The sequence below is a fragment of the Temnothorax curvispinosus genome, unplaced genomic scaffold, assembly GCF_003070985.1.
Source record: "Temnothorax curvispinosus isolate PA1 unplaced genomic scaffold, ASM307098v1 QBEX01012644.1, whole genome shotgun sequence".
In the NCBI taxonomy this organism is placed as follows: Eukaryota; Metazoa; Arthropoda; class Insecta; order Hymenoptera; family Formicidae; genus Temnothorax; species Temnothorax curvispinosus.
Genome location: NW_020222424.1, coordinates 11,440 through 37,044, shown reverse-complemented (window position 1 = coordinate 37,044; position 25,605 = coordinate 11,440). Strand labels below are relative to the sequence as shown.

The window sequence follows — 25,605 nt, the reverse complement described above, 5'->3', positions numbered from 1 at the left end:
CATAATTAATTTATCTACGTCTACGGCGTCAATCCGACGGAAAACGCGAAAGCTTGTCGTCCTTTCTCGCCTGAAATGTTCGAAAGATTAGACTCATGATAAGATTATTGAAGCTCGTGATAACGCTCCGAGATGTTGGCAAGTTTTTCAATTTAAGGGGGAGGTACAGTCGCAGAAATCATGGAGCAACAAACCCTACCTTTATGCTTTTTCTTATCACTGAGTCAATATGTTCAGATATTTTTCTTTTTTTTTTTTAAGAAGAGATTGAAAAAAGGATTATAAAATTCAGTACTTCCCAAGAAATATACTCAAAAGTCGAAGTTATCAAAAGTTTCAATTTTGCAACGATTTATCTTCTTTTTCTTTGTCAATCTCAAGCCAAGAATACAAAAGTAGAGGGTGCTATATAGGTGACAAATCATATAAAGATTTAAAATAAATTCTCCTCATTTTCTAGACATTTAGATATGTCGCAAAATAATTTTAAATAGCTCAAAACGTAGCAGGAAATAATCTACTTCTTTTAAAAGAAATCTCTTTATATTTTCATGCACGATCGTCCTTTAAAGTCAACAAAGTGGCGTCGCTTAACAATTTTTAATTTATTTATCCAATAGTTGCGTATATTACAAATAAAGCGTTGACTATTACACGGTAATCACATATTTAGGGAAGAGCGCGTACATTTACGCCATTTACATTGTTCGCTAATTATTTGATTAATATTCAGCGTGTCGTTCTTTAAATCGCCGGAGGAAAGTCAGGCGGAAACAGCTTCCAAGAGGAAACGATATGAAGAGGTCGAGACGACCCCGCGGTCGTCTCCATTTCGTTTACACTCGGACGACTCGGATCGATCCTGTACAATCTTCTTCCTCTCGATCGTATCGCCTGTTTTCGCTTCTGTCTAGGTACTCGGAATGCTGGCTTTTACGAGCGACGAACGTCCCATCGAAGGAACATCTTCGTGATGCTCAGCTCCACGCGCTCCCGCGAGGCCCCACTCTTTGCTTCCCACGTGTCTTGAAGATGGGCCGTTGAAGCAAAAGTTTATGTATGTACAATGCCAGCAGAGTCGCGGACTTCTCCGGCGCGTCCTGGATGTCGTTAAAAAAAGAACCAAATACTCCTCGGAGAACACGTTTTGCGTTTCTCGAGTTATCTCGTTTTTTGCCTCGCGTTCTTATCATATCGTATATTTATATTCGATATAAGCCTTAACTGCTCGCTCACAATTACACACCGACACTTTAAACTTTAATACAGCGACTCGGTTGCATATATTTATATATGTATATATATAATATATATTCTTTTTTATTTTTCCCCTTATATAAATACACATTTGTTCTCATGCGAACGTTAGGTGTTTTCTCAAGTCGACGCATTCGCTGTCTGTTTGTGTTAGAATATCATTTTATATATTTTCGTATTATATTATATATAAAAAGACAATGAAACTGCAGTCGGAGCCGGACCGATTCTGTGACGGACGCGAAACTCAGGGAGAGAGAGAAATTGGAAAATGGAAAAATTAGGTCCGCAAGATCGTCGTTGTTGCGTGAAAGGCGTTTAACGATGTGTAATAAGTAAGCTGGCCCTTTATTGCACGAAACCCAGCTGGAAAATGGAGATGAGTCAAATAAGACAGAGACTTCTTTATTTACATAGGAATGTCACGAGTACGAGTTATAGGATCATCGTACGTCAGTGGCCTCGTACGTCCTAGAATGTTTTCCTATTATTACACACATATATGCATATATGTATATATACATGTATATAAATACGTATATAGGCTGATTTGTCTATTGCTCTTCGAGAAAATCCAATGTTTCCTTGCTTGAGCATAGAATGAAAGATAATCCCGCAGAATCATACGCGTTACGTCATACTTATTGCTTGCTGGTGTAAAGTGAAAGGTAAATCTTAAATATAAAGATGCAAACTCATAGGTGGTGGATTATCGATATAGTTGAGATGGCGTGATTTTTCGATAATAGCCTGAATACATCGAGATATCATGGTATAAAGATCGTTCATACATGTATATTATGTATATATGTGTATATATACACACAACATATATTCCTCTTTATTAAATAATATTATAACGTCAATGTATTTCCTATTATAGCGTCATACACGATCCTTTTATAGCGGTAATTTTGCAAGTTCTTGTACTACATGTTAGAAATTTTTTTCCGCATATAATATTCTTCCTCGAGATAAATAAATAATTAAAGAAACATATAACTTATAACGAATGGTCGAAAAGTGCGCAATACAATAGCAGTATATATAACTTGTATATATATTCTTGTCTAAAAGTATAAGTATTGCCATATGGGTACGGTTCCAAATCTATCAAGCTACATTTTACATTTTTCTTTGATTATTTTGGAACCGATTCTCTAGAAAAGACCAAATAATCTATGGATGAAAAGGTGTAGGGATCTAGAACACCCTGTAAATTATAATATCATAAATTTTGGAAAGGAAAAGTATATTTATATACGTACTAAAAGATCGGTTCTTTATATGAGGGACGTAGTGACTATATAATTAATTGAAAAATATGAATCTCTAATTATTAGTAGGATATAATGTATTGAATAATGATAATTATTATTAGGAGCTTCACAAAATCTTAATTAGCACTCTGTCGATCTAATAAGCCATCAACTAAGCGTTTAATTAAATGCTAATCTCCGTGTATCATTGCTTCTTTCGCTCATAATAATAATACACTTTGAAAACTTCGGTGATTTATAGTCATTTTGCGCTGTTGTCAGTTTACCAGATGATTTACCGACTAATAATTTTTCGCTTTGAACATTCGACATAAAATGTACAACTACAAAATCCAAACGTCAACAATATATAATATAAATAATTAATATTTCTATTTAAAGAAAGTGCAACAGGTATTATAAATTATATATGCTCGATAAAATTTTAACAACACTAATAATCTCCCCCCTATCGGTTTACTTCTCCTTTATCTCTATTAAATATTTATAAATACAACTTCAATATACCATTTTCTAAATCGCATGAAACTTCAAATAAACTATTCTTTATACGCAACGAATTACACAAGTATGAATATATCTGTATACATACCTATGCACGCAGGCATCTATATACATATAAACATACTTTTTCGTATGTATAAATATGTATGTGTGTGTGTCTGTTAGTATCTAATATGTATGTTGATGTTGCTTGCTTGCGAATAGTACTAAATATGTCAAACAATCTTAATATTTCCGTAACATACTCCTAGATACATAATGCTCTATTTATTACGCAACAGTACAATTAAATATAATACTATCATTAAAAAAGCATTTAAAACAAATTAATAATACGATATTGTGCTCTAATTCTTATCGTTCTTGGAAAACTAAACGTACAATACCTACATACGCGAAGGTATTACAATCTTTCTATAAACTCAATGTTCGTAATATGTTCGTATACCACGTTGTGTCATTATGTGTACTATGTACCTAAATTTTGACATACTTTCCTAATAGTGTTTCCATAAATATTTCAACTACTGCTTCCTTTTTTACAGATAATATATCATTTTACTAGTGCCATAAACACTAATATACTCTGCTTAAATAAAAGAAAAAGATTCTCATTCTCTATGTAGTCTATGTCGTAGTCTCCGTTTAAAGATAACAAAAGAACACGACGCAGTAACAATCGATTCTATTAAGTGCATACAAGTGAATAAATTATATCAGAAACGTGACAGCTTTGAAGAGAATAACATGATAAATATTATAAACAATTGGAATAGCGAATATTGCTACATGTATCGACAGAATATCGACAGAATTGTAAGTTTCGTAGTTATTCCTTTAAAATAGGAATTTATATTATATAAAGCAAACGTACAATTTCTTTTGATTGATACATGTCTCTTATGTGTTTATATCAAACTGCATTAGAAAGCAAGAAGGTGAAAAAAGAGTTAAATGTAAGAATTCAATTCAATGTTGCCTGTAATCTTTATAAATAATAGCATATACATTTCAACAAAGAACATACTCAACAATTATATCGACAGCCAGCGCTTATCACTTAAATCTCTTTCTGAAATAGAGCCATAGGAATCCGAATGCCTTGTGTTTCCTGTCATTTTCCAATATTAATTTTGATCACTCTTTAACGTCTGAAGACTCATCCTCTTTTGGTATATGATTTAAATTGACAATATCTCAACGCAAATGGGCAGACGAATCAGTACATTTATATCTAGCATGTGTCTGTGAAAATACATGTAATCACTGTTTCCTTTAGTATTGTGAAATATTAACATAATAATGGATTTTGTTTCGACATCTCATTTAGAAAAGAAATGTTTCCACATATATCCTCCTTTCCTCCCTTTTCCCATAAAAAATTTATTATCTAATTTTCAATCTAAAGAATTTCAGGATTTTTGTATTAAATTTCTTCAGATTTCGTAAAACTCCTGTCAACACAAACACGTGATTGACATATTTATAAAGGAACAATTGTACCAAATTTGTATTTCTCAGAAACATGCTATGGATGTCAATTTGTAAGCGATAAGTTACTTACAAATTGAGATTAATGTGCTGATTGGACTGGCCAGTTGCGTTGATTACGGTTCATTTTCTTAGACTGTCTTTGCTACTTGCACGGCTGGTTGAGGCTGTGCTAGATTCCCCTGGTCCACCAGTACCACCTGCATCTCCATTGATGCTGGAACCGGCGAGTGAAGCAGTAGGCGTTACTGGCGCTGAACGCCTCCTTACTTTCGTTAAAGCTTTGTCCAATCTTTGTATGAATGCATCCACATCAGATCTCTTCATGCCTAACGCTGCCGCAGCAGTCAGATATGGAACTCTATAATTGCTGTTGTGTGCGCCCCAGCCTGTTGGCGATTAAGGTAAATACATATTACGAAACAGAAATTATCTTAGATAAGAATCTAAATTAAAAAATTAAAAAATTTACAATAAATTTATACGATATTCTTAAATATGGTTGTACGGAGATGACTATTATATTATTATGTATTTTAATAAATTTAATATATTCTAAAAAACATTATTAAATTATACTTAAAAATATATACCTTCAAATTTATGTGAAACAATGTGCTTAGAATCCGTGGTCGTTATTACTCTAGTACCACTAACGTTACGCAGAAATAGCATTGATCCTAGCATAGTAACTTGCTTGTTGTCGTGCTGATGGCTCAGACACTGAAGAGTCATAGCCATGGATATTGGGTTGCCCTTAGTGTCTAACAGCCTCTCCCCATGCCTTGTCGCTAATTTTCCCAATTCTTCTTTCAGGTAAGAATACATTTCCTTACGTTGAGCAATCAATTGTTTGTACCCTGCCATTCCAAGACTCAGCAGCGTTATCATCACATCCATAACGGAACTCGCGCTCGCACGTCCTGGATACATTTTCGATATGCGATCTAAGAGATTCTTGTCGAAGGAGCCTATAATGGCACCACCCACTGGAACTAGGAAGTTCTTGTCCGTGCTTTGAACGAAAGCGTCTACTCGACCCTTTCTCGACGCTTCTTGTATGAGATGCATACATCTTGTGCTCTGCAAGCTTTTAGCAATATAGTGCAATACATTTAGTAAAATCGTTTTAAATCGGAATACACTTCAATATCTTGGTACTAAGATCAACATTTGATTTCCGAATAAAAATTCTGGATCTAGAGCCGAAGATGCGGTTGTTTGGTGCCAAGATATCGATCTAGAGATGTACATGAAAAATTATGCTTCTTTCCACTTACCCGTATGCATTATTCACCAGATGCGGTATGTTATACTGACTGCAGAGAGCCGCGATCGCGTCCACAGAGTCGCACGCTCTGGGCGCAAAACAGCTGGTTGTCGTGAGTACGCAGGCGACACTCTCGCCTAAGGCTGCCATTTGGGCCTCGAGTCTCTGCATGTCGGTTTTTAATTCGTCCCCTATTATTTGCATCTCGATAACGATAGGCTCTAATCCGGCCGTGATTATAGACTTGAAGCTAGACTTTTGGTCAATTCTAGGCCATAAAACGTATTTCGCTCGTGGTCTGTCTTGCTTAAGCGTTAACATACATAGGACTAGGCTCATTCCTGTAGCCATTGGTGATAGAAAGCAGCCCGCTATGCTCTTCACTCCTGCGATCGAGAATATCTCTGTTAGACATCTAATGAAACGAAAAGAGTCAGACAAAAAAAAAACAAAGAAATAAATCGCAAAGTTAACGAACTTTTCCGATTAATCTGACATCAAGACTCATAATCCCTCTCTTCTCTCTGCCATTTTAGACCACAAATAAATTAATTTCTTACGCGGTTATTAAATCTGCGTGAAATGTTTTATGTTCTCTATTATGCTAAATACATATCTCTATGTATCTCCTTACCCATATATCGTATAACTTCAAGCACTAAGGAGTTAGTTAATTTATACATTAAGCTGCTACCAGCTGCCTTCGGTTGTACTTCTTCCAGATCGCCGGATCTACCTATGCCGTGCCCCATACGAAAGTGTCGTCTCGCGACGATGTTCGACACGATCCTCGCCTCGCGTTCGCCGACGCTGCAATTTGAGGGGAAGTTGTTGCTGTCCATCTGCGACAAATCCGACAGAAACGCCTCTATCGTTGCGTCGTCCCAGCCCTCCTCTGGCCATTTTCGCTGTTTTTCAGATAAACACATTGCAAGGTACATTCAGAGTTTGCTTCACGCACAGAGATCACTTTTTGCTCTATCAGTGTCCGCTTCTATCAACATAGATTAATTTTAATCTCGGTTTAACTTATTTATGTCCATTTCTACTTAACTTTAATCTCAGTTTAACTTACTTTTTATCTTTTTTCTATTTCTTAGCACTGGAAGATAAAAAGCAAGTTGGACCAAGATTAAAGTTAATCTGTATTGGTAGAAGTGGACATTAGAGAAAATTTAAAAAGGATAAAAAACAAATTAAAAACTGGGGAAATTAATCTACATTGATAGAAATGAACACGAGGCTTACATGTTCGATGAAATGCCGTATAAGGTTCTCGCGAGACTTCTTGGCGTTCAGGCCCTGCTGCACGTAGGTCGACGGTATGAGTCTCTCCGCCAAACTAAACGCCTGATTATTCATCTTCTCAAATTGCGACGAGCCTTCCTGGATTACTTAGTCCACGCGCGTCGACCTCTCAGTACACCATTGCTTTGATAATCAGCAGAAAGTGATTATCGGTCATGTCGTTCTTCTCATTCAGCTACAGAATACTCTCGTGTAAGTATAAATAAAAAACAAAAAAAATTGACCTTATTCTCGCACTAATCGGATAGTTTCGTTTGAGTGACCGAATCGCCAGGTATCTTCTAACAATCTAAAGGACTGTGTCGAACGAAGCGAATGCACTCTCAGCTGGTCCAGTAAGAATTACAAAATCATAACGTCTGAAAACGAATCTCCAGGTATCTTCTAACAATCTAAAAAGGACTGTGTCGAACGAAGCGAATGCACTCTCAGCTGGTCCAGTAAGCATTACAAAATCATAACGTCCGAAAAGAAACGCTCTGCCCGACGAAAAGAAGAAAACCAAGGATGATCGCAACGGAAGATTCTCTCTCTCAACGCATACTTACGAGATACAGAACGTGAGAATCTGTGCAGAATTGGCGGGTGTAGGGAAGAATGAAGAGGGGAGATGGAAGCGGGGTACGTGTGTGTGCGAAGTGGAGCGTGTACGAAATGAAAACACAAAACACCGTGTCGGGGTGAAGAATAACTGAATTTATTAACAGTGGAAGAAAAAATAAATAAAACTCAATGGTACAGACGAGATTGTATCCTCGTGATAACGTCCTGCATGATCAGAAATAAATAGAACAGAATCAAACTGAATATCGTCAGGTACAGCATGACAAACACGTAGTGCATGTGCCGTCGGTCGGCGGTGAGCGCAGCGCAAACGAGAACGGGGTCGCAGATTCGCGGAGCGGACGCGGGGGGTGGCGAAGGAACAAAAGGGGTGAAAGGGGGGGTGGCTTCTCGTCCTCGACGGATCGTGTTCTGCAGCGTCGGAGCGTCGTTTCCGCGACGTGACCCGGAGCGTTGCCGACGGAGGCGAGCCGAGAACGACGGTCGACACATCAACGCGGCGGCGACGGCGGCCGTCGGCCGAGGGGAAACGGACGACCGACGGTCTCCTCGGTGGCTTTAAAGGTTATGTGGACGCGCCGTCGTCCCGCAAAATTCCATACCCGAGTGTCCCGAGACTCCCGAGTTCGAGGCGCAGTGGGCGAGGCGAAGCGGGGTGACGCGACTCGACGCGACGCGACACCCAGGGGTTCCGGGGCTACCTCGGCTCGTTGGCTGGGGGAATAACGCTGCCCGAGGAAGCTGCTCGAGGATCACCGCGGGTACATGGCGCACAAGACGACCGGGCGCTCGAGCGGCCGCCGCGAGTCAAAAAGTGGGTTGGGCCCGCGAGACGCGAGGCGACGCGATAATAACTTGTCACCGCGATCCGCGCACCGCGCGACAACGCGTCGCTCTCGCGAGAGACTCGAGAGGAGAGGAGCGTACCGTGAGCGGGAGCGGCGAGCGGCGAGAGGAGACTGCGTGTCAATCGGTCCCTTCTCCTCCTCCTTCCCTTTCCGCTCCTCGCCCTCTTCTCGCTTCCCTCTTCCCTCTTCCCCGTCGGCAGAAGCGATCTCGCTGCGACGCGACGGGCGACGGCGGCGATGGATGGTGAAGGCCCGCGGCTCGCGAAGACGGAGAGATGCGCCGAGAGGGGCCGGAGGCCGGAGGGGTGCACGGAGCAAGCGAGGTCGCCGCCTAAATCGGATTAGTTTTACGCAATACGCGATGACCAGCCGCGAGCGACGTAATCGTTTCACGTTAACGACGGGTTGTCAGCTGCTCCGCGGCGACGTTCGTCAACGACGACGGCGACGGCGACGAGTCGACGGCGGGCACGATGATGAGCGGCGCGTACGCGTGGTGGAGGCTCGCGAGGACCGCGAGACACGGGCTTTTACCTCCTTTCGCTTCTCCTCCTACTACTGTTACTCCTCCTATCGCTGCACCACGACCACCGTGGATCTCGGCGCACGGCCGACGACGGAGCGACGACGGGTCTCACGGGTCACGGACGAGCGAGAGCGATCCCGGCCGCGCCGTCGGCGACGGCGACGGCAACGGCGTTTCTACGGGTCGGAGTGCGCCGCTTGTTATTCGCGCCTCGACCATCCGAAAGGTGCACCATTTATTGTTTCACGTACGTTCCCCTGTTTAAATCACCCCCCGAAAACCCGCGTGCCCGCGTCGCGCGCCCTTCTCCGTCGTCCTGTGCATGCCGCCGAAAATCCGAGGAGAAGAGGAGGAAGGAGACTCGACGCAGCGCTCTTCAGCCCCTTGCACCTTGCATTGCACGCGTCAGACTAATCTCGTTCGAATGATTTTTGGAAAGAGCGCGACTTTGCTCGAGGAGGGAATGACATCTCATCTTTGCAGCGCGATGCAATTTGCGTTTGGTACTTATTTATGTCCGATATTGCGGGCGAGTGTGCGAAGATACGAGAGCGAGCGCTGTAACGCGACTTCCTGGAATCGATCCCTGTCCTTTCCCCGTATATCTCTCCCTTTACATTAATTATTACATTCATTATTAATGATTTGCATCGACCTTTCTCCCCTGACTTCGAGAAGCTACTATAAACGCATCGGATAAGAAAAAAGAATCCTACGAGGGCAAAAAAGCGCGAATTATCTGAAAGCAATGAGAGTAATATTACGAAATGCATATTATAGCTCAGAGATTACATTACACACGCATGCATTTTTAAGGATAATATATATATCTATAAGAAGTGGTATGCTGCATCTATCGAAACATATCGCCATGCGAGAAACGCGCAAAACTTCTCGTTCGATGCCATTAAAAAAAAAAAATCTCTTTCTCGTTCTCGATTTCCAAGATGCATCTCTTGCATGCCGCGACTTCTATCATCTACTCCGATTTGCATTTTCGCGCTCGGCAATGCCGCCACAATCAGGAACGCGTCGCGTCCCCGTTGGGCCTCGTTAATCCCCCGCGCATCCGTTTCCACGAGTAATCGCTCACGTTTGTTCATCGCGATTGGTTCCCGATCGCAAAGACGCCAAAAGGCACCGAGTTTTTTTCCCCTCACGTCGCTCGGTGCGCCGCGCGCCGCGCTGGGGACTTTTCGCCGCGACCGGTTGGCGCACCTGCCGGCCGAGGTCGCCGCAGTTCAGTGAATTGACCTCAGTGCGCCGTGAAGTTGCATCGTAGGAGGGTGCGGTGCGGTGCGGTTGGATATCGGCCGGTCTGTCGAGTCTCAAATGACAGTTCGCAGCGTCACGAGCGATTCTTACGAGCGGGAACCGTCAACTTTCACATCCGTCGTAAAAAGCGATAAGGGATCTTGCCGACGAGGTAACGAGAACGGACGTTCGTTTTCGCGCTAACCTCACGTTGACGGCGCGAAGGGTGCGTGGGCCGACGTGCGTGTGTGCACGCGTGAGGGAAAGAGCGAGAAAGCGCGAACAAGCTGTTTACCTTTCCTCCGCGCGTTTAACGCGTGTAAACAATACCTACACCGCGAGGACGATTTCGGAGCAACGGACGGACGCGCTCGCCGGTTCGAATTCTCGATTCGGCGAGTCACCGTCGATCCCGCAATTCCGACGCGGAGAGCGATAACGCCGCCGGCGCCGCTGATATCTGGGCCGCGTGCGGGGTTGCGATTGCGCCCGGTTAACCGTGTATTTTCTCACTTTCTCTCCGCCCGGAGAACTCGAAACCCGGCGATCGTTTCATCGAGCTCGGATTTCGGCGCGACACGCGATATCGATTTACCGTCGGGCAGAGATGCCCGACGGATCGTAAATCGCGAGGCAATTTCCCTCGCCTGTCCGTGTCGGAAACCGAGCCCCGTCGAAACCGTCGCCGGTTTCGTGGTGTCCTCGCCTTTATTGCATTTCGCGAGTGACCACGAATTGCTTTTCTTACAAAACGTTCGATCCGCGCTACGAAACACAAACAAGCGCGAATATTGGCGCGAACCTTACACTTTTTACGTATATAATGACAATGACGTATACTTAGATTTTCAGGACTGACAGTTATACTGACAATAAATATCGGAATGCAGCCATAGTCATTACGTGACCGATTTTCCGTTCACTCTTAATAAAACTCGAATCTTTGAGTTATTATAGCTCATTAGAGCTCTTTCGTATTTTTTCTGTTTTACTTGTGAGAGAATTTTCTTCGTGCTAACTTTGTCTTGCTATTAAGAATTAAATATTAAATTTGATGACTCTGTATTTATCTCTTAATATATTTATATTAACAATCGTCACACACATGCGTAAATACGTACGCACACATGCACGCATAGTAGCGTTGAGTGTTCGGAGAAAAGATCTCATTGAATGTTGCATAAATTGCGTTTGCAGCTAATCATGGAGGTTGAAAACTGCAATGCGCACGGAGATCAGGAGAACACGGGGCCTAACACGCCACAGAACGACAACGATCCGAGCGGTAACAAGAAGTGGTACCGGCAGGCCAGCCAAAGGTTAGTGAATCGGCATTCACAGGCCGCCTCTTGTCACCTGTGTACACCTGTCGTGTCGTCTTTACGTCACAAGTTCGAAGCTCTTGTGACAGCGTTTTCCTTTTGAATATTCAATATTTGGATAACGAATGTGTAAATTCAGCGACCTAGATACCCGTACATCACGATTAAAAGTTGTCTTTTAGCAGCTATTTATGAGCGTTCAGAAAGTTGAATATAAAATAAAATCAGGTAAACAGTTACATATAATATTAAATTAAACACTGAAAAGATTAGATTTATATCATTACATATAAATAAATATTAATTATTATAAATAAAATTAAATATAAGTTATTAGATTCATATTTTCTTAATACACAGCGATAAATCACGCCGAATGTTTAAACACGATGCGTTTCGTCTGGGAGCGACACTGAATATATTTTGATAGAAAAAGATATAGACAGAGTGCATTTGTCTAAATAAAATAAAACACAAGTATCTAATAATTTTATTTTCTATGGATAATATAACTTTGCTACATAAATGATGAAGTATATGCGTAGATAAGAAGCATAAATTTAATTATTCGTTTTTACACGTATAATCGTCGCAAATACTTGAGTTTTTCCTATATGTTTATGCTGTTTTTAGTTTTTATTGATACAAATGACTAAAGAGTACTCTAAATAGCTATTGTAAAACAGATTCTTATTATCAAGCTTCTTATTATCGAGCGACGGTTTTGCGATCAGCTTTAAATTTAATTTGTGACGATTTAAGCAACGTTAAGTGGGGTGTAGGTTATGCTACAAGTATATAAATAGATTTCTGGAATATTTCCGGACTAATAATATATCCGTTCTAATAGTTGCGACAGCATCGAAAATACCGATGTAATCTACGCATTTTCGAAAACGAATCCATGTGTACCGTACAAAAATAACTCGTTTAAATGATACACTTCGGTCGCGAAGTATTTCGGGAAGCCGCTCGACATTCTCTTTTTCCATGGCTAATGTCACGCAGCGAGATATACACAAATACATATTCGTAAGAAAAATAATCTCAAGAGAATATGTAATATATTATATATGTAAAATATTTCTCAAGTAATATCCTATTTGAAGGAAGAATATGGAAAAAGTTTCTTCGCCTTATAAACCATAAATTAAAAACAGGTAATTTAGAGGATGCATTATTTGCAGCCTTTTTTCACACCGAGTCTGTTAAATTCTTCGTGCAAATATATAGTCGTTTAATTAAAAAAGAAAATTATAGAAGCCATGAAAATTTGACATGTAAAGGAATTTTTAAGTGTAAGTCCAATCTAATTAAGAGCAACGATATGCGTTATTAGTTATTACCACCGTTATCTCTGCTGAAGACACATGGAGATATACCACGTTCCAAAAACACATATATCCGAACACGTACTGTCGATACACGCCCGATTTTGAAATGTATATTATTTTCTCGTGGTTTTTCAAGGCTAACGATACCTATAAAGAAAGTATATACTATCGTTGCTGCGGCAGAATGCTCCCGCTTCGCATTCTCGTTCGCTCGTTCTCGCCTTCTGACCCGAAAGATTCGTTGCGACTTGACGTCCGAGAATATAAGAAAACGATGAAAATCGCGGCGTATCACGCGAGCCGCGATTATCCCGCCTTCTCCATCGCTTTCATCACGCGATTTGACCCTCGGGTTCTGATCCGCCGCATTCTTATCGCCTCTCCGTTCGCGCCGGGCCGCGAATCCGCGTTGTTTGTTCACGGATTCACGGTCGAAAGTGCCGTCCCGTCATTACGACATTAACGCTCGTGTGGGACGGAAGTCGAGGGCTTCGAAGGACTATACGTGATCGGCAATCAGTTTTTCGCGACGTTATTTTGCGCGATGACTCAACGAAATGTCGACGTGGTCATTACGCCGGCGAGCTACGCTATTGGTAATTATCTTCTTCTCTCTATTTTTTTTTTTGGTGTGTTTTAATTAATGTAGTTGCACGCGTCGCTTTCTCTGTAGCTTTCCCGAATTTTAGATCGAGCCGCACGATTTATTTAGGCATTAATATATCTAATCTATCTCTGCGATTGGACTTTAGTTCGCTCGTTGGAAAATATCACACGATAAATGGTACTTAAGCTGATACGCCGCGTGTGAGGCATCTCGCTAATTATATTATCAGCGTGTGCAAGGCCATTATTCTCTTCTAAATAACTTTTTCGGAGACGGATCGTATAGGGTTCGACGCAATGAGACGAGCTCGCAATCCGTAAAATCCAGTTTTAAATGCGCCGAACAAACGTTGGACGGTTTATTTCGCGCGAATCTTTCGCCTTGCTCCAATTATGTCGGGCTCTGCAGACTCTCGCGCTCGTAAATTCAACGCGGTCTGTCTCACCTTTTGTCGCGGTTATATACCGCTCTTATTGTCGAGAATCGCCACGTAGAGATACGGGTCTTACGAATTGCGGGCTTACTTTATTACCGTGGGAACCCAGAACCCTTTAATTGGAACGAAGAGACGACTCGAATTTCACGGTGCAGGACCGAGGTTGCGATTCCCGGATGACTCGAACGTATTCCCCGAGGAATCGATCCACCGTACCATGCTCGGCCGTACCATGCTCGGCCTTAACGTAGAACTGACCAGGAACGATCGTAGCGAGCAAGACCTGGACAGCTATTACATCGAGGGCACGCACGGCGCCCGCAGTGATAAGCGCGAACTGGGGCACAGGTAAATCTATAGGATTCTGCATATTAAGCCGGGGTGAAAGCGGAGTGAGGTCAAGATTGATGCGTGTTATTAATACGTGATAAGGCGACTTCGATGGCCGACGCGCGAGACAATTTCACCCCGCCAGTTCACCGGCAAACCTTACTCCAATTATAGAATCTGGCCCCGGGTCAGTAATGTCGAGTTTTCAGCCTAATTTTAACTTATTTTACTTCGCGTTTCGATCACGCTATACTTCCTAGTGCCAGAGAAGACATCCTGCGAGATGTTGCGACACGCGCGATTGCTTTTCGATGCTATTGAAATTAACGCGCATCGCGTACTGGCGAGGAATGACGGGATACTTTCGGTCACTCGTTTATCTACGCGCGAGCACCGAAGACAACGATATCTCTTGGAGAGAGAGAGATTTAAGTGTCTCTCTTCGGAGACGAGACGAATCTTGGCTATATGGTGAGATCCTCCCGGTTCTCTCGCATCCGGCGGCATCCGGGATTGGAATTTCCTCGCGCGGAGCGAGGAGTTTTCGCGCGTCGTGTCGCGACCATCGATTTTGCGTCCGGGAAAATATAGGTTTTCACGTGGTCCGGGAAACCGAGGATATATGCACGCGGCGTCGCATCTCCCGATAATGTGCGCACGCTTGCTGCACAACGATCTGCAGTGCTCGTGTAACGGGGCTGATGCGAAGACCGAGAGGTATACGCCTCCTCTTCGGAGGCATCGCTCGCGATCGATTGCCGCTTTGAATCCGGCACATCCGCTGTATCAAACTCGCGGATTTTATTACCGGCACATCCGTGGATTTGGGTCATGTCCATCTTGCGATCACGGAAGATCGTAATTTAAAAGAAGAGAGACTTAAACTTATTGTTAGACGAAAGCTTAACTGATTCTAATTTATCAAACGATTCCTCTTTTTCTACTCGCGTTACATTACATGCGCTATTTTCGTCTCGCGTTTGTTACACGTGTTTTCTTTGTAACAGAAACTGTATACAGGATGTCGTGTCCCTGGTGAAGAAAACAGCGAGGAATATGAGAATAGATTTTTTTGAGGCTGCATTTTAATGCTACACTCTTTGAATGTATAATCTCTTGTATCTTGAGTAACTGCGACGATTTTCAAGTCAATCATGGATTAATTCGTGCATCTAAATATACAAAATGTCGTCGCGATTTATCAACGATGAAATTTATCGTCTTATTGTGTTAGACGGTGAAGTAGCGCCAAATCTCGAAGCTCGAGGACATCTCCTTAAGCTCTATAATTGATCGTCTTCTCGTTGAAGACAGAAATAGCCATTATATTTACGCCTTATCTTCCTTTCTACAGGTATTTCTAAGAGTGCGAACATGCTCGCTATTTCATCATTACTATAATGTACGAGAACAATGCAGGAGACTAATCAAAACCGTATATAGAGAGACTAATCGCGATAGATTAACGCGCTCAATGGTATTATTAGATAATAAAGGAGTTTCGTCACACTACAACATTCTTCAGCAATCTTTCTTAGAATTTCATTGTGCCAACGGCAGTTATTTCATCGCGTGTAATTGTTTCCGACTTATAATTCTCATAATTCTCACGATACCCGCGGCTATTCAGCGAAATATTTAGATATAAATATATACATTTATAAATTATTTTTTATATATTTTCTTCTCTCTCTTTTTTCTCTTTCTTCCTTTTTTTTGCAAATATATATGCATATTTAAAGTTATAAAAGCTATATGCATGTATAAAGTATAAAATTAATTTACTGTCTAAAATTAATAACTCAGAAAATTGGCAAATCTGTTTTTTTTTTTTTCACTACACCTAGAATTAATAATTATTAATTTATATATGTATAATACAATTTCAAATAAGCCATTTTTGGTATGTATTCATTCAGTTTATTCGTATTTATGTATGACGTATAAATAGTAGCGAGAAGATCAGTAATTCTCGATATAACGATTTCATAAGAAAGTATTATCTCTATACGCACGGTCGCTAAAGCGTTCCTCTTCTCATCCCCGTATTGCATGTTCGTCGTAATCTGTTGGACCAAGAACAGTCAAGATGCTTTTGTGAGTCAATTGCGATAAAGCGACAAAAATTTCCAGCGACGCAAACAAGTTTCTTCACTAAGCAGATAGCAGCAACGACAACTGACGTTGTAATGTAATCAAGCAAAGTATTGCTTCACAAGAATTGCGCCATCATAATAATAACAAAACAAAAAAAAAAGAATTTGCACGCGTAAAATTGTCAATCCTTGATCGAAAGAATGCCAGGCAACGCTTGGCAGATAGTCTTTGTAACAACAATTAATTTTTGTACAACAAATAATAAATTTTAGATCTAAAAGTCCTCTCGATGTTATATTGATATAATTAGTAATAAAATTAATAATAAAACGTTGGAGCTTTGCACGTAAAGCGACGTGATTGGAAACGCTCTCTTAGAAATCTTTCTAAGCTCTACTAATAATCGTCATACAAATGTCGTGATAACAAGAACTTAAACAAATTATGAGGATTTAAATGTAGATGTATCTTAAAAAATTATCTCTTCGAAAACTTTAATTGCTCTCCTTAAAATGCACATTTTTTTTAGGGCACCGATGTGCGTGCGGTCATTCGTCCGTAATCACCGTCTTTATCCACCGTGAACGTATAAAAGTAACTATCAAGAACTTACGCAACGTGCGCAACTTATTTCGAGTCACTGGCAGACACTTCTGGCAACGTGATGAGAAGCTCCACGTCGCAATAGTAAACGCGCGTGTAATTCATTCATGTCGTTATTAGCGTTGCGCCATAAAACGCTTTATCAACGCCTCAGCTATACAGCATCGAGTAATGCCCGATGTACGTTGGATACAGCGGATTGATAATTAAGAACAATATGTATGGTATTTCTCAAATTTTCTGTGGTTTCTCCTATCTATATTAGATCTATATTAGATCTCCCGAATCGGGAGAATAACGCTCAATCTAAATCTCTCTTTTAGGGATTTAAATTTCAAATTTTCCATTCTTTCTCCCGTCAGTCTTATTATACCTGTCATTAATCAAGCAAATTAATTATTGAAATAATTTTATGCGCAGATGTAACGTAGACGCGTGGCGCGGTAGATACCGCGAATAAATTACTGGTGAAAGTGCAAGCGGTGCGTGCCTCAGCCGTGACTTGCGTGCCGGTATGCACATACATCCTCTTGTGCAGCGCTTTGACCGACTTAACTAAAAATCCATGGTGCGAGATACGTCCAAGAAGGTTGTATCTAGGAACGATTAACAAGATTACGCGAAATTGATCGTTAGAACATCTCGATATCCTTAGAATAGATATTAAGGCACGTAATCGAGCCTCGTTTCGCGCCGGTACCAGCCGCAATATGCCACAAACGGAAATATCCAGCTCTGTAAGAAGAAACTTTAATAATCTTATGAGAGAATAAATTCGAAAGAGAAAGCAATGTACATATATATTATTTATTGTTATTATCATTAATGTACATTTCATTTTGTTTCTTTCGCAGACCATTATTTTGTAAAAAAAAATATATATATACTATATGCATACTTGGCATTCTATCAACAAATTCGATCGAGTCGTACAAATATGCGATCTCTAGTCGCATACTCGAATCCGTACCGGTCGGACGGGTGGGACACCGCATACCGTGCAATACGGTAATGTGAGCCTTGTCGGTTGTCGGAACTTAAAGTTCACTCGGCATACGTGCAAACGTAGGATCGAAACGCTTTCGGGACGTCTAAAATTAGACTGGATACGGCCAAGTTCTCACGCGTGTATACCAAGCACAAGGTGATATGACTCACCTGGCGCGTTGAATTCGCGTGAACCGTTTATCGTTCGCGTTAAAGTACGCGAGAACACCTCCGGTATCGATATTAAAAAAAAAAAGGAGAAGAAAAGGAACAACGAGCTTTCCCTCTCGCGTCGCGTCGTGTACTCGGGGCGGGTCGGAGGAGAAAACGATGAAAATGAAAAGAACAAGGGGGATTGCACGTTTTCGTTCGCACGCTTTTTGGGCGGTGCACCATGCGATTTCGCCGTCGTGTAGCGGCGACGTAATTACCAAGTGAATCCCAGGCGAACACAAATGTACCGAACACTCTGATCTAACCGTCGCTGGAACTTGAACAACCGTCCTGCACGCAATCCCCGTCGGATTGGGGGAGGTTTATGTCCGGAAGACGATGAATTAGCTCCCATCGTTGTGTATTAATCGACTCCGGCGGCTCACCACGGACCAGTTGACGTTTGGTCATTGAGCGAACAGCATCGTCGCCGTCGTTGTCGTCGTCATCGTCGTCGTCGTTTCTTGTTCTTTCACCGTCAAAGCAACGCCTTTCACGCTCGTTCGCTCGCTTCGAACTGCGACTTACGTTGCGGTAATCCGACTCGAGAGCTTTCGTCCGCGTGTGGTGCGTCATTGGGAGTAGATGACATTTTCTGACTCAGGACGATCTGACGAACACGCTGGAAGATTTCGCGGAGCGCTTTGTATGAACAGCTTTCTTTCGAACACACGTCCTCTTTGTGTTCTACTCGTGTCAGCGTGTCACGTTTTATCGGCTGGTTATCGCGATATTTTTTTCCTCTTCTTTGACGTCTTTATCCAATTTCGGTAAAAAAAAAACTATCTCGAGATTTTTGCATCTTAGAATTATTTATCGAAAGTGTATATTCGTTGACCCAGCGTTACCAGTAGCGCGACAAATGATAATTCTCTTTATTGTGACAATGTCTTTATTGTAAAACCGTTTTACACGGAATTCGGGCGGAATTTTATTTTAATTTACAACTCTGTGTGTCAAATCGCGAATATAATTTATAAGTAAGAAAATCTTACGTACTAAATTTGGATAGTAATTGTACAAGATAGTTTTTAATGAAATATTTATATTCTAAAGGAATAAATGCGGAACGTGAAAGAAACAAGAATTTCTAGGTCGATGCGTAGGCCGATTGAGTTTCATTTTTGTTCTTACAACACATAATCTGAGTTAGCTCGATATATTTATTAATACCATCTATTATATTACGTCACATTTATCGTTATATTGTTACCGGAAATTCGGAGTTCTCTAGACTATATTGTCCCGAGTTTTTGTCCCGATCTCTTTAGCGGCTTTATTGCATCTGATACATTGTTGCTGGATAACGTAAATACAAATCGATCTCAGGGTACTGATGATTTGTTGATATTCCGCGAAAAAATGTGGCTGAAGGATGCGAACGACGACGCCACGCCAACTGCGAATTTTGTGAATTCGCGACAGTGCGTCCAGAATGAGTAAGTTAACCGTCCTCCATTTTAGTCATGTAAATTCGTAAAAATTCGAGTAAAAAAAAAACAATTCACGCGAAGAAAATTCGACTGATGTAAAATCGAAAAGAAAAAGGGAATCAAACGGCTGATGTAAGCCCGACGCAGAGCGGAAATGCGATATGTAGATGTGAACGTTCTAGTCATCGCCGCAAGAGCGATATAAAATAAGAATATTTCAATTTTTTTGTTTTATAGGAAAATGCGAAGCAGTTTCTAAAGATTTTAAAAAGAGCTGTTTACATTTTCAAAATTTTCGGGATTATTTTTTTCTCGTATTCCTCTATTCTTTTTAAAATTACTTATGTAGTTTGCTAACTGTCTAACGTTTCTGTTATGCATATGCATGCCAATCTTTTTGCTTTCTGATTAGAATAGAATACTCATCTTACGTCGATGTTATAGCTTTATGACTTTCTATTGTCAAAGATTAAAACCATTTTTTTATCATACTGATAAAAGAAATCGTAACGATAAAAGAAATCCAGGGAATTTTTAAGTTTTTTATGATCGAGATTACGAAATAGAGAAATTAAACGTTCGTGTTGGATACGCACTCTATGTTTGATCGCAATTAGCGTTATAAAAAGTTGCTGCGGAATGTGTCTGTCGGCTCGACGATTCTGACACATTCGAAAGTTGGGCCGAAAGTGTGTCTCGACTTCAAAATGCATAATTTTCAACACGAATGCCTCGAGCGATGATAAGTAACGTAATCTTTGTGGCTTCACGCGAGATTATTAATTTAATCACATAGTGACATCGAAAACGACCGCTACTCCTGTACGAGCTTTCACAGAAGACAGAAGCGTCTGTCTGAGGAAGACGCGCTTGATCTTATCGAAATTGAATTCGACGCGTTAAACGGAGTTTAAGCTAAGTTAAATTACCGAGAACGAGATATTAAAAAATATAAAATTAAAAATTAAGCTTAATATTAAAAAATTAATAGTGGAATTTGAAGAACCATTTCGTTATAGTCATTGCGTTGTGAAAGTTATTATATTGGAGAGTAGATTTATATATCTTCTTTGGCACACAGTAATTAGTGTAATTTAACAACAAAAGAAATGAAATGAATGAGAGAGAACAATCTTTTGTTACTCGATTACCAGCGCTGTAGTATCGCGATTTGTCCAACACGTCAAATCTAACGTACCCATCAGCTTTTCCCGCCTTTAATATCGTAACAAAATGATTGCTATTTCGAAAAGCGGCATACAATACGAGCGAGAAGTTGATTCCGATATTATGAGAATACCACGATTATCATTTCTCTATCAGCAGGAAGATCTTGAGGGGAACGAGTTTGTCATCGGTAACCCGCGACGAATCGTCGCCTATAGGTCTCGCTGAATTTTCCTCATTAAATCAAATTGATCGCGTACTTTACAAATTTATAAATTACAATCATCGTAAATCAATGTAATTATGTTTCTTAATCGATAAATCACTCTTCGCAGGATCTTCGTCAATCGGAGTCTTCATTTGGAGAACATCAAGTTCTATGGCTTCGATATGGATTACACATTGGCAGGTAATTATGTCTCTTCCTTTTTTTCTAGAAGAGAAGCTGAGATAAACGAAATTACATATAGATAAATATATTATATAACATTTTAGAATACAAGTCGCCACAGTATGAGCAATTGGGCTTCAATCTGCTCAAGGATCGTCTAGTGTCCCTGGGGTATCCGCAGGAAATCAAGGCCTTCGAATACGATCCCAGTTTTCCCGTTCGTGGATTATGGTTCGATACCTTACACGGGAATCTCTTGAAAGTGGACGCTTACGGGAACATCTTGGTCTGTGTCCACGGCTTCGAGTTCTTGAAACAGTAAGGGATAAAAATTACGCTTGCGCCTTTCTCGCACAGCTTATATTCTCTTATTTCTCTTTCTCTTATCTCTACTTCGTTTGTTCCATTTCAGCTCTCAGGTCTACGAGCTTTATCCAAATAAATTTCTACAATTAGACGAGTCTAGAGTTTACGTGCTCAATACCTTGTTCAATCTACCGGAGACCTATCTGCTGGCGTGTCTGATAGATTTTTTCACAAACTCGCCGCAATATACCAGAGAAAAGACCGGAGTGAAAGAAGGTGAGCTCACCATGAGCTTCAAAAGCATATTTCAGGACGTCCGAAACGCGGTAGATTGGATACACCTTCATGGTGATCTGAAATCGAAGACTATCGAGAACTTAGATGAATACGTAAAGAAGGACGAGAGGTTGCCTATGTTCCTTACGAGAATCCGAGAGAGTGGAGCGAGAGTGTTTTTATTAACTAACAGTGATTACGTTTTCACGGACAAAATTATGACTTATTTGTTCGATTTTCCACACGGTGCACGGGTACGTTTTTTCTCATTCACTGTCACCATTCTTGAAATTAATTGCTCCAAACAAATTAACGAGCTATATTTGTTATTTATTCAACGTTAATAATTTAGTTAATAATTTGAAGAATTCCTCGAAATTAAATATGTAAATTTTTAATAAAACATTTAAGACACTAATAAAATTTTGATCCTTTATAGTTATCTAACTTATTAGAATAGATTCTGTATATCTGTATATGAGAAATTTTTTATTCATAAGATAATATCTCTCTCGCTTGTTAAATGCGAGAAATATACTCATGATGAAGCATATTCACACAAGATATATACTAAGTATAAATAGATTTCTGATACATTACTTTCATTTCAGCCTGATGAACCGCATAGAAACTGGAAAACCTATTTTGACACAATTGTGGTAGACGCCAGAAAGCCGTTGTTCTTTGGAGAAGGAACAATCTTACGACAAGTGGACACGAGAACGGGTGCTTTAAAACTTGGTACACACAAAGGACCACTTCATACAGGTAACAAAGAAATATTAACTTAACTTTAGCAAATATAATTTAGAAAATTCAACTTTAATATTAACTTTAACAAATGTAATTTAGAAAACTCTGCTTGACCACAAGTGACATTTTTAATTCTTGATTTTTATTAAAAGGGGAAGTGTACTCGGGAGGCTCGTGCGACGTCTTTACAGAATTAATCGGCGCGAAAGGAAAAGATGTCTTATATGTTGGTGACCACATATTTGGTGATATTTTAAAAAGCAAGAAAATAAAGGGCTGGAGGACATTTTTAATAGTCCCCGAGCTGGTTCAGGAGTTACACGTTTGGACCGATAAGTGTCAATTGTTTGCCGAATTACAGAGTCTAGACGTTATGCTCGGGGAAATGTATAAGTAAGTAGTATAATCGGTAATAAATATTTTATATAAAATACTCGCAACGTATTTTTATTAACGTTGCAACTACTTTGTTTAGAAATTTAGACAGTAGTACGAAAGAAAAGCCGGATATTTCCAAGTTACGCGCGTCCATAAGGGATGTCACACACAAAATGGATTTAGCTTACGGCATGATGGGTTCCCTATTTCGTAGCGGAAGTAGACAAACGTTTTTCAGCAGTCAAGTCGTAAGGTATGCCGATCTGTACGCAGCGACTTTCTTGAATCTGATTTACTACCCCTTTTCATACATGTTCAGAGCACCTGCTATGCTGGTAAGTTGTTACGGCGTATTTGGGATAGACGATTTATCCAAGTTGTACAGAGACAGTCATAAATCCTCCTTATTACGCTTTCAGATGCCTCATGAGAGTACGGTAGCACATGAACAAAGGTTTGTTATGGAAACGCCGATGATAAGCCGTTCGAGAACATTTAAACTGGTAGACGAGGAAGAAGAACACAATCGGCCTTCTTCCGTGAGTATTTATAAAAACATCGTCGTCATGATATTAATTGATTGACATGGAAGTCTCAGTAATGTATTCCATATCTTCTTTTTGTTTAGAAGAATTTATATGTGGACCATTTTAATAATCAAATTCCACATGCGAGACCGGAAACGCCACGTAATGTTACGCATACGCACGACGAGGATTGTAGCGATGAAGATAGCGATTCGCAGAAGCAAGCTAATCAAATGAGACTATCTACAAGAAACGCGAATTGCAACTGAAGTCATATTTTATGATACTCGGTGCTACTTTTCATTTTACGTAACTGAAATTGACTGAGAAATGAAATGATTGATATATGATATATGTAGAATTTTCGAGGAATCATTGTACCATACGACGCGTTTCAGCTGCGTTAACAATATTTAGTCCCAAAGTATACATAGTAATTTAGATTTTTTTAACGATGTCGATATAAAAGATGAAACCTGGCAATACTTATATCGATTATAGTTCTTCAGAGAACATATTTAATACTTTTGTAGTTGGGACATTATTAATAATGTAATAATTAGCGCACAAATATTCATATTATAAAATATTCAGATTGAACATTGAATTATACACAACACGTAACAGATTTTATTAGCATTGTATATGTTGTATATTAACTTCGTATGATTATATATATATATATATACATATATATATATTAAAGTTGAGGAGTATTATATTGAAGTTTTGATAGTAGAAGACATCAACGACATTGAACTTATTGTAAAATTGATTACTCGCTCCTTTTATATGCAATATAAGCTTATACTAAAGTCATAATCGAATGATAGAAGTTGAACGAGATGCTACAAACTCTAACAATAGTGAATTGTGCAATTTAGGATAGGTGTACAGAACAAATATAAAGTATAATCTTATACAATCATTTTTTGAATTAATAATTACATAAGTAGCTAATAGATATTAATTTTAATTCATTAGATAATGAAAAATAAAATGTATAATTCTGATTTAAGACAAAAAATTACTAGATTTATGTTAAAAAATATTAGATAAGCTTTTACGCAAGAAAATAAGACAATATTCAATTTTGTATACGATCAAATGTAGGACATATTGAAAACTTGTCATAAAATACGTAATAGAAAAAAATTGAATGCAAAAGAATGTTGATCTATTAATATGAAATTAACACACATGCACACACCCACACAAAATAATACAAATTTATTCCATTTTACATAATTCTAATACTTTAAGGTTTAAAAAGATATCCTGAAAAGCTTTCTGAAAATATCAATATATAAATCTTCATTCATGCAAACCCTATAAATTATTTATATTTTTTGGCAGGAAAATATTTTGTTACCATATTAACAGTAACATATTATTGTAATCTGTATAATCTGTACTAGGCACCATAAATGCCTTAATACTGAAATTGTACTAATTTTTAGCATATTTGGGGCATGCGTGTCTACCGTGTCTAGATTTGTTATTTATCTTGCCCCTTTTTAGTTTATAATATTGCTCACAATGTAGACAAAAGAAGAGATAAATAAAATTAGAGTTTTTGATATCACAAGACTCGGAATTATGACTTATACTACCTCATATCCCGTTATATTACTTCATAAATATTCTAATTTAAATTCTAATGATTTGAATCCACAAACATAATTTTTAAAAATTTTACGATCGTGATTCTCTTAAAATTTCGATTAGTGTTACCTCTTATCGAATCTTATCTTGATACTTTGTCGATTTTTAAAAATTAAAAATTTTATCCGTAATTTATAAGAGGACCATGTAACTTATCTCGGTCGGTAATAAATCAACCGCAAAATTTTCAATTCTCAAAAAACGTTAAATTATCAGGAAAATATAATTAAATAAGAAGTGGTATAAATACAACTTCCAAACAATACAATTCTAAATTCAAATTTAATTTATTATTTCCCTTCTTTTGTCTACAATTCTACACTATAAAGAGACGAAATAAATAAATAGAGACGCAACGTGCATGCTTCAAATAAAAAAAAAAAATAATGCAAATAAATTTTTTGTACACAAATTAAACATTGCCTAACATTATAAGAGTTTAAAGTAAGAACTTACATAACAATATAATTCTATTTTT

General features: G+C 39.4%; 2 protein-coding genes across 13 annotated transcripts; one reads left to right on the top strand and one right to left on the bottom strand.

Annotated features, from left to right (window-relative positions):
* Positions 1 to 3,850: 3,850 nt before the first annotated feature.
* On the bottom strand, positions 3,851 to 9,140 carry LOC112462657 (O-phosphoseryl-tRNA(Sec) selenium transferase). Of its 7 annotated transcripts, none has more exons than XM_025028561.1 (6): positions 9,057 to 9,140; positions 7,051 to 7,233; positions 6,437 to 6,710; positions 5,813 to 6,188; positions 5,126 to 5,622; positions 3,851 to 4,921 (listed from the first exon to the last, which is right to left on the bottom strand). In XM_025028561.1, exons 2-6 carry the CDS (start codon positions 7,162 to 7,164, stop codon positions 4,656 to 4,658), a joined length of 1,527 nt encoding a protein of 508 aa, XP_024884329.1. In that variant the 5' UTR covers positions 7,165 to 7,233; positions 9,057 to 9,140; the 3' UTR covers positions 3,851 to 4,655. The 7 variants fall into 7 exon arrangements, with proteins under 7 accessions (XP_024884329.1, XP_024884324.1, XP_024884325.1 ...); XM_025028556.1 differs by lacking the exon at positions 9,057 to 9,140 and adding an exon at positions 7,659 to 8,748 and having other exon boundaries at positions 7,051 to 7,285; XM_025028557.1 differs by lacking the exon at positions 9,057 to 9,140 and adding an exon at positions 7,659 to 8,748.
* LOC112462656 (cytosolic purine 5'-nucleotidase) lies at positions 8,981 to 24,439 on the top strand. 6 transcript variants are annotated; one of them, XM_025028550.1, is made up of 10 exons: positions 8,981 to 9,274; positions 11,500 to 11,621; positions 21,167 to 21,240; positions 21,327 to 21,540; positions 21,635 to 22,058; positions 22,416 to 22,572; positions 22,710 to 22,950; positions 23,033 to 23,270; positions 23,355 to 23,474; positions 23,567 to 24,439. In XM_025028550.1, exons 1-10 carry the CDS (start codon positions 8,996 to 8,998, stop codon positions 23,729 to 23,731), a joined length of 2,034 nt encoding a protein of 677 aa, XP_024884318.1. In that variant the 5' UTR covers positions 8,981 to 8,995; the 3' UTR covers positions 23,732 to 24,439. The 6 variants fall into 6 exon arrangements, with proteins under 6 accessions (XP_024884318.1, XP_024884317.1, XP_024884321.1 ...); XM_025028549.1 differs by having other exon boundaries at positions 23,564 to 24,439; XM_025028553.1 differs by lacking the exon at positions 8,981 to 9,274 and adding an exon at positions 10,300 to 10,474 and having other exon boundaries at positions 23,564 to 24,439.
* Positions 24,440 to 25,605: the final 1,166 nt, after the last annotated feature.

Coding starts and splice junctions, on each gene's coding strand:
- LOC112462657 (XM_025028561.1), bottom strand. CDS start 7,164: ATGAATAATCAGGCGTTTAGTTTGGCGGAGAGACTCATACCGTCGACC. Junction 6,711..7,050: donor TACGGCATTTCATCGAACAT/GTAAGCCTCGTG, acceptor TCTGAAAAACAG/CGAAAATGGCCAGAGGAGGG. Junction 6,189..6,436: donor TGAAGTTATACGATATATGG/GTAAGGAGATAC, acceptor TCTCGATCGCAG/GAGTGAAGAGCATAGCGGGC.
- LOC112462656 (XM_025028549.1), top strand. CDS start 8,996: ATGATGAGCGGCGCGTACGCGTGGTGGAGGCTCGCGAGGACCGCGAGA. Junction 21,541..21,634: donor GGCTTCGAGTTCTTGAAACA/GTAAGGGATAAA, acceptor GTTCCATTTCAG/CTCTCAGGTCTACGAGCTTT. Junction 22,951..23,032: donor ATGCTCGGGGAAATGTATAA/GTAAGTAGTATA, acceptor TACTTTGTTTAG/AAATTTAGACAGTAGTACGA.